The 9,811-nt window shown below is 37.0% G+C and overlaps 1 protein-coding gene across 1 annotated transcript; it reads left to right on the top strand.

Annotated features, from left to right (window-relative positions):
- Positions 1-317: 317 nt before the first annotated feature.
- On the top strand, positions 318-9,649 carry LOC135208233 (uncharacterized). Its single transcript, XM_064240358.1, has 4 exons — positions 318-372; positions 5,983-6,197; positions 8,063-8,218; positions 9,539-9,649. Exons 1-4 carry the CDS (start codon positions 318-320, stop codon positions 9,647-9,649), a joined length of 537 nt encoding a protein of 178 aa, XP_064096428.1.
- The last annotated feature ends 162 nt before the right edge of the window (positions 9,650-9,811 follow it).

Below are 9,811 nucleotides of genomic sequence, written 5' to 3'. Positions count from 1 at the left end.
ATCCTCTCCTGACAATTATTTCATGATGCATCTTTATGTATTTGTTAATTTATTATTATTATTTATTAATACGTGGTATCTCTTCTTTCCCTTTACCTCTTCTCATTACTTCCTAATGAACACCATATTCTTTGGAAGCTTGAATTTCAAGTCAGTGGCCCCTGTGGTAGGCTTGTTCCATCTTCTGGAAAACAATAATAATAGTACCTTTTACGACCCTCCACACCCTTTTTGATACTTCCTACACTCCATCTAGTCAGCACTTTCTAGGTTTTATTATCCTCGTTCCTTCTATATTATGTTATTTTTTTCAAGAGATGGAGACGAAAATCTGGGAGGAGAAGGTGAACATGACATCCAGAAGAGCATCTGGTTAGTCATCATGTGGACCATAGCAGTTCAGCTCTCTCAGCGTAAGTAAATAATAATAATAATAATAATAATAATAATAATAATAATAATAATAATAATAATAATAATAATAATAATAATAATAATAAGTACTGCAGAAGATGGATGCTGGGTACCAACTCAAGAAAAGAAGCAAAAGAATTAACCATCTGATGCTCATGGACGACATCAAGCTGTATGGTAAGAGCATCAAGGAAATAGATACCCTAATCCAGACTGTAAGGATTGTATCTGGGGACATCAGGATGGAGTTTGGAATAGAAGAATGCGCCTTAGTCAACATACAAAAGGGCAAAGTAACAAGGACTGAAGGGATAAAGCTACCAGATGGGAACAACATCAAACACATAGATGAGTCGGGATACAAATACCTGGGAATAATGGAAGGAGGGGATATAAAACATCAAGAGATGAAGGACACGATCAGGAAAGAATATGTGCAGAGACTCAAGGCGATACTCAAGTCAAAACTCAACGCCGGAAATATGATAAAAGCCATAAACACATTGGCAGTGCCAGTAATCAGATACAGCGCAGGAATAGTGGAATGGATGAAGGCAGAACTTCGCAGCATAGACCAGAAAACGAGGAAACATATGACAATACACAAAGCACTACACCCAAGAGCAAATACGGACAGACTATACATAACACGAAAGGAAGGAGGGAGAGGACTACTAAGTATAGAGGACTGCGTCAACATCGAGAACAGAGCACTGGGGCAATATATGAAGACCAGTGAAGACGAGTGGCTCAAGAGCGCATGGGAAGAATGACTGATAAAAGTAGACGAAGACCGAGAAATATAGAGAGACAGGAGAAAGACAAGCAGAACAGAGGAATGGCATAACAAACCAATGCACGGACAATACACGAGTCAGACTAAAGAACTAGCCAGCGATGACACGTGGCAATGGCTACTGAGGGGAGAGCTCAAGAAGGAAACTGAAGGAATAATAACAGCGGCACAAGATCAGGCCCTAAGAACCAGATATGTCCAAAGAACGATAGATGGAAATAACATCTCCCCCATATGTATGAAGTACAATACGAAAAATGAAACCATAAACTACATAGCAAGCGAATGTCCGGCACTTGCACAGAACCAGTACAAAAAGAGGCATGATTCAGTAGCAAAAGCCCTCCACTGGAGCCTGTGCAAGAAACACCAGCTACCTTGCAGTAATAAGTGGTACGAGCACCAACCTGAAGGAGTGATAGAAAACGATCAGGCAAAGTTCCTCTGGGACTATGGTATCAGAACAGATAGGGTGATACGTGCAAATAGACCAGACGTGACGTTGATTGACAAAATCAAGAAGAAAGTATTACTCATTGATGTAGCAATACAATGGGACACCAGAGTTGAAGATAAAGAAGAGGAAAAAAATGGATAAGTATCAAGACCTGATAATAGAAATAAGAAGGATATGGAATATGCCAGTGGAAATTGTACCCATAATCATAGGAACACTAGGCACGATCCCAAGATCCCTGAAAAGGAATCTAGAAAAACTAGAGGCTGAAGTAGCTCCAGGACTCATGCAGAAGAGTGTGATCCTAGAAACGGCGCACATAGTAAGAAAAGTGATGGACTCCTAAGGAGGCAGGATGCAACCCGGAACCCCACACTATAAATACCACCCAGTCGAATTAGAGGACTGTGAAAGAGCAAAAAAAAAAAAAAAAAAAAAAAATAATAATAATAATAAAATGGCAAGAGATGATGTACATGAAAATTACTCAGTAATGTGGCTAAATTAATGATATTATTATTATTATTATTCAAAGAAACCTCATAATCATATGAGTTAATAAAATAAAATGGAAAAGTAAATGTTTGATCTTGTTATTTAAAATACAAAGCAGAAAGCTTTCGATGACCTGCACGGTCCTCCTTGTCTTTATAATAAATGACAAGATCAAACAGACATATTATTGTGGATTTACTTTCTATTACTTATATTATTATTATTATTATTATTATTATTATTATTATTATTATTAGAGCAACCATCATCACTATAATCAGTCGCTCAGTTGTGACAAAAATGTGTAATGGTAAGTTATGGAAGTTAATCATTAGTGTGACTAATAATAATAATAATAATAATAATAATAATAATAATAATAATAATAATAATAATAATAATAATAATAATAATAAATCATTATGGATAATGTTATGGGGTCATGACAGTTACTCAGTATTGTGAATAATAATAATGACAATAAATAATAATAAATTCTTATGGCAACAGATGATTTACTGAAACTTATTCAGTATTGTGACTAAATGAATATTATTATTATTATTATTATTATTATTATTATTATTATTATTATTATTATTATTATAAGTCGCCCAGTTGTGAAAAAATGTGTAATAATAATAAGTTATGAAAGTTACCCATTAGTGTGACTAGAATGTATAATAATAATAATAATAATAATAAACATATGGAGCAATCCGGTATCACACAACAAACATGCAACATGGCTCCAGGAAGTCAAGGAAGAAGAAACAGGGAGAATAAAACAAAGATTCACAGACATCACGACAGACACAGTCAGACACCAACTAAAGAAAATGCCAAACTGGAAAGCCCCAGGTCCCGATGAAGTCCATGGATACTGGCTCAAAAACTTCAAGGCCCTACACCCACGAATAGCAGAACAACTCCAGCATTGTATCTCAAATCACCAAGCACCCAAATGGATGACCACAGGAAGAACATCCTTAGTACAAAAAGACAAGAGTAAGGGAAATATAGCCAGTAACTACAGGCCTATCACCTGCCTACCAATAATGTGGAAGTTACTAACAGGTGGATCATCAGTGAAAGGCTATACAACTACCTAGAGGAGACAAACACCATCCCCCACCAACAGAAAGGCTGCAGAAGGAAGTGTAGGGGCACAAAAGACCAGCTCCTGATAGACAAAATGGTAATGAAGAACAGTAGGAGAAGGAAAACCAACCTAAGCATGGCATGGATAGACTATAAGAAAGCCTTCGACATGATACCACACACATGGCTAATAGAATGCCTGAAAATATATGGGGCAGAGGAAAATACCATCAGCTTCCTCAAAAATACAATGCGCAACTGGAATACAATACTTACAAGCTCTGGAATAAGACTAGCAGAGGTTAATATCAGGAGAGGGATCTTCCAGGGCGACTCACTGTCCCCACTACTCTTCGTAGTAGCCATGATTCCCATGACAAAAGTACTACAGAAGATGGATGCCGGGTACCAACTCAAGAAAAGAGCAACAGAATCAACCATCTGATGTTCATGGACGACATCAAGCTGTATGGTAAGAGCATCAAGGAAATAGATACCCTAATCCAGACTGTAAGAATTGTATCTGGGGACATCAGGATGGAGTTTGGAATAGAAAAATGCGCCTTAGTCAACATACAAAAAGGCAAAGTAACGAGAACTGAAGGGATAAAGCTACCAGATGGGAGCAACATCAAACACATAGATGAGACAGGATACAAATACCTGGGAATAATGGAAGGAGGAGATATAAAACACCAAGAGATGAAGGACACCGATCAGGAAAGAATATATGCAGAGACTCAAGGCGATACTCAAGTCAAAACTCAACGCCGGAAATATGATAAAAGCCATAAACACATGGGCAGTGCCAGTAATCAGATACAGCGCAGGAATAGTGGAATGGACGAAGGCAGAACTCCGCAGCATAGATCAGAAAACCAGGAAACATATGACAATACACAAAGCACTACACCCAAGAGCAAATACGGACAGACTATACATAACACGAAAGGAAGGAGGGAGAGGACTACTAAGTATAGAGGACTGCGTTAACATCGAAAACAGAGCACTGGGGCAATATCTAAAAACCAGTGAAGACGAGTGGCTAAAGAGTGCATGGGAAGAAGGACTAATAAAAGTAGACGAAGACCCAGAAATATACAGAGACAGGAGAAAGACAGAAAGAACTGAGGACTGGCACAACAAACCAATGCACGGACAATACATGAGACAGACTAAAGAACTAGCCAGCGATGACAATTGGCAATGGCTACTGAGGGGAGAGCTAAAGAAGGAAACTGAAGGAATGATAACAGCGGCACAAGATCAGGCCCTAAGAACCAGATATGTTCAAAGTACGATAGACGGAAATAACATCTCTCCCATATGTAGGAAGTGCAATACGAAAAATGAAACCATAAACCACATAGCAAGTGAATGCCCGGCACTTGCACAGAACCAGTACAAAAAGAGGCATGATTCAGTGGCAAAAGCCCTCCACTGGAGCCTGTGCAAGAAACATCAGCTACCTTGCAGTAATAAGTGGTACGAGCACCAACCTGAGGAGTGATAGAAAACGATCAGGCAAAGATCCTCTGGGACTATGGTATCAGAACGGATAGGGTGATACGTGCAAACAGACCAGACGTGACGTTGATTGACAAAGTCAAGAAGAAAGTATCACTCATTGATGTCGCAATACCATGGGACACCAGAGTTGAAGAGAAAGAGAGGGAAAAATGGATAAGTATCAAGATCTGAAAATAGAAATAAGAAGGATATGGGATATGCCAGTGGAAATCGTACCCATAATCATAGGAGCACTAGGCACGATCCCAAGATCCCTGAAAAGGAATCTAGAAAAACTAGAGGCTGAAGTAGCTCCAGGACTCATGCAGAAGAGTGTGATCCTAGAAACGGCACACATAGTAAGAAGAGTGATGGACTCCTAAGGGGGCAGGATGCAACCCGGAACCCCACACTATAAATACCACCCAGTCGAATTGGAGGACTGTGATAGAGCAAAAAAAAAAAAAAATAATAATAATAATAATAATAATAAATTCTTATGGCAAGAGATGATTTACAGAAAATTACTCAGTATTGTGACTAAATTATTATTATTGTTATTATTATTATTATCAAATTATTATTATTATTATTATTATTATTATTATTATTATTATTATTATTATTAGAGCAGTCCTCATCACCATCAAAAAGGTGTAATAATTATAAGCTGTGAAAGTTACTCATTAATGTGACTAATAATAATATAATAATAATATAATAATAATAATAATAATAATAATAATAATAATAATAATAATAATAATAATAATAATAATAATAATGGGAAAGTAAATCCATAGTAATATATCTGTTGGATTTTGTTGTTAAAAATTTATAAATATTAAATTACGAAATCAAGCAGACATACTACTGGGGATTTACTTTCCCATTTTAATGACTCATGTGATTATGAGTTTTCTTTGAATAATAATATATAATAATAATAATAACAAAAATAATAATAAGTAATAATATAATCATAAAATAATAATAATAATAATAATCATAATATGCTGGAAGTAAAACCTCTTTTAAACCTCTTTTATTAAAAGTAATTGCTACCTCAGCTGCGTTAATTTTATAAAGGTTCTCTATTTTTTAAAGAGAGAAAAAAATAAAGAAGAACCCTTATAAAATTAACGCAGCTGTGGCAGCAATAACTTTTAATAAAATGATAATAATAATCTATTACACTCTCACCCCTCAGCCCCGTTGTGGTGCCCTAAGGGCGACTCCATCAGGGTAATCACAGGCCTGTGGCTCATGATTTCGTTCATCCTGGGCTCAGTCTACAGGAGCAACCTGATGGCGATGCTTATCATGCCCAGGCTCCGCCTGCCCTTCAACAGCATCGAGGAACTCATCAACAGCCGCATACCCACGTTCGTCATGAAGGGCAGCATGCTCAACCAGGCTATGGAGGTCAGTTGGGGTGCGTGGAGTTGCCAACTCGAGGGTTAACCGCTTTGATCGGGTGGTGGTGGTAGCGTTTTAGAATGGGATACTCTACTTTCTTACGTGTTCCGTGGAATTATTCAAGATGAGTTTGTAAAGAGGCGACTTTGTCCGTGGTATTCTTTACTTTCTTACGTGTTCCCTGGGATTATTCAAGATGAGTTTGTAAAGAGGAGAGTTTGTCTGTGGAATTCTCTAATTGCTTACGTGTTCTATCGACTTAATCAAGCTGCTTGTCTGAAGAGGCGAGTTTATCATCAATTTACGTGCCACTTACTCCTTTGACTGTGGAATTTTCTAGTTGTTTACGTGTTCCATGGAATTATTTAAGCTGCGTCTGTAGAGAGGCGATTTTGTAATCAACTTAAAGAGAAGTGTATCATAAGAACACTGGCTCATTTGGCTGTGGAATTCTTTAATTGCTTACGTGTTTTATGGAATCATTCGAACTGCGTCTGTTAAGAGGAGAGTTTGCCATCAGTTTACTTGTGACTGATTATTTGTCATAACATTCACTTTTGCACTCTGGCTTTCTCTAGTTCCTTACGTATTCCATGGCATTATTCAAGTTGCATCTGCAAAGCGACGTCACAAGAGAAACTATTAAAATTTCCTAAGTTCCTCGCTGGACGAGTGGTTTTCGCGCTCGGCTGCCAATCCGGTGGTCCGAAGTTCGAATCCCGGCTCGGCCAACGCGGAATCAGAGGAATTTATTTCTGGTGATAGAAATTCATTTCTCGATATAGTGTGGTTCGGATCCCACAATAAGCTGTAGGTCCCTTTGCTAGGTGACCAATTGGTTCCTAGCCACGTAAAAATATCTAATGGTTCGGGCCAGCCCTAGGAGAGCTGTTAATCAGCTCAGTGGTCTGGTAAAACTAAGGTATACTTCACTTAACTTAAATGTTTTCTGAAAATAAATGTAAGTGTCACATTATCAAAGGTGAAGATGAAGTGGAATGAGGAGATTTGGATATTTCAGGTTCACAAGACAAAGTTTTAAAAACTACTATTTGAACGTTAGAGTTGTGTGTGATAAGTTTCTTAAGGATATTTACAATGAATGTTATGATTCGCTGAAATATCTACATTCGCAATTCAACTTTGCTACTCTACAGAAGTACACACACATATACTATATATATATATATATATATATATATATATATATATATATATATATATATATATATATGAATGTATTGTAGCTTAATTCATGTATATGAATTACGGTAATGTAAAAAAATTTTATATATATATATATATATATATATATATATATATATATATATTGTTGTGTATGCCGTAACATTTTTACATAGCCTCAAATATTAAATCACAAATGTCGTTTAATATCCAGTTCATTATACCTCAATAAAAGCTTTCACTCCAGGGAAATTGTAATTGATAAGTGCTGCGTCACCAGCGGGATTCGAACCGCTGCAGCTGCAAGGTGTAGAAATTCCAGTACAACGACACACACTGACATTTGACCACCGTGTAACAGATAACAATCCTTATTGCTTGTTCCCTCGTAGCCTTGGTGTCTTGAGATAACAATCCTTATTACTTGTTCCCTCGTAACCTTAGTGTCTTTGAGACTTGAGCTTTGGTATCGCTCCCGTGTATGTTTTAATTAATAAAGTTCCTGTCTGAAGAACTGACGTCTCCTTCACCTGGGTACTACACCGAGCCACTCTTGATGGGTCAGTAGTCACAAGTCAATGCGCATCTTGTCACTGAAAGGAGGATATATGAATTATTCTTTTGTCTTGACAGTGTGGAGAAAGAAGATAGAAACTACCGTGTAAGTGATTTCCTTCTTTTGACAGAGCGCATCTGAAGGCTCCCCTTTGTACCAGCTGAAGAAGCAGGCCGTCTTCCACAACGACATCACCCGGCTGTCCATAGACCTCACACAGGGGAAGATGGCTGCGTTCTTGGGCAAGAGGGCCTTCTCTTACCTCCTGCACCAGAGGTATTCGACTGTGAGTGTCTCTCAGTCATTCGTTTCTGTGCGGTGCTTTCGCAGACCTCATTGGGACCTGATTCTTGTTGTCGAGCTCTGAATATTTTTGTTGCTTCTCTTTTTGTTTTTTTCATGAGTCTTATTCCTTGCATCTTTTGCATTTTGCTTGGTTTAGCTTTCTTTTCTGACAATTTTGTTCCCCTGTTTCATGTGCAGAATAGTTTGTACAGGATAGTTTTGGCAGAATTTTTCCTTTGGAGTAGTTTTTCTACAGAATAGTTTCTACAGACTTTTTTTCTTCAGAATAGTTTCTACAGAATCTTTTCCTCAGAATAGTTTCTTCAGAATAGTTTCTACAGAATCTTTTCCTCAGAATAGTATCTTCAGAATGGTTTCTACAGAATCTTTTCCTCAGAATAGTTTCTGTACAGAATAGTTTCTTCAGAATAGTTTCTGCAGAATCTTATCTTCAGAACAGTTTTTGGAGAATAGTTTCTACAGAATGTTTTCAGAATAGTTTCTGCAAAATAGTTTATACACACTCTTTTCATCAGAATAGTTTCTGCAGAATAGTTCCTACAGAATCTTTTCTTCAGAATAGTTTCTGCAACATAGTTTCTACAGAATCTTTCCTTTAGAATAGCTTCTACAGAATTCTTATCTTCAGAATAGTTTCTGCAGAATAGTTTCTGCAGAATAGTTTCTTCAGAGTAGTTTTTACAGAATAGTTTTTGCAGAATAGTTTCTTCAGAATATTTTTTTCGGAACTGTCTACAAGAATAGTTTCTTCAGAATAGTTTCTGCAGAATATTTTCTTTAGAATATTTTCTTCAGAATAATTTCTACAGAATAGTTTCATCAGAATTGTGTCTAGAAGAATAGTTTCTTCAGAATAGTGTCTAAGATTGTTCTTCAGAATATGTCTACAAGAATCATGTCTCAGAAATTCAGAATATTTTCTTCAGAATAATTCTTCAGAATAGTTTCTTCAGAATAGTTTTTACAGAATAGTTTCATCAGAATAGTGTCTAGAAGAATAGTTTCTTCAGAATAGTGTCTAGAAGAATAGTTTCTTCAGAGTAGTGTCTAGAAGAATAATTTCTTCAGAATAGTTTCTTCAGAATATTTTCTTCAGAATAGTTTCTACAGAATAATTTCTTCAGAATAGTTTCTACAGAATAATTTCTGCAGAATAGTTTCTACGGAATAGTGTCTACAGAATAGATTCTACAGAACAGTTTCTGCAGCATAGTTTCTACAGAATCTTGTCTTCAGAATAGCTTCTGCAGAACAGTTCCTAGTACCCGCCTTCTAATTCAGTATGTATGTACCTTGACAGAGAGGCTTCTGTGACGTGTACATCGCCAGAGAAACCGTTTTCGGAGGGACCTCCTTGAGCATCGCCTTCCCCCTCGGCTCCTCCCTCAAGGCCAAGGTCGATCCCATGTGAGTTGTTATTTCTCCTTTCCTTCTGTTCTTGTCTGTGTCATAATCATCATTCATCATCATCATCATCATCATCAACATCACCATTATCATCAGCAGTATTTATCATTTTTTATCATTACCATCACCATCATCATCATCGCCATACGCATCATGATCTTCATTA

This window comes from Macrobrachium nipponense, chromosome 11 (assembly GCF_015104395.2).
Source record: "Macrobrachium nipponense isolate FS-2020 chromosome 11, ASM1510439v2, whole genome shotgun sequence".
Lineage (NCBI taxonomy): Eukaryota > Metazoa > Arthropoda > Malacostraca > Decapoda > Palaemonidae > Macrobrachium > Macrobrachium nipponense.
Note: the sequence above shows the minus strand (reverse complement) of the source record. Positions and strands in the feature narration are given on the sequence as shown.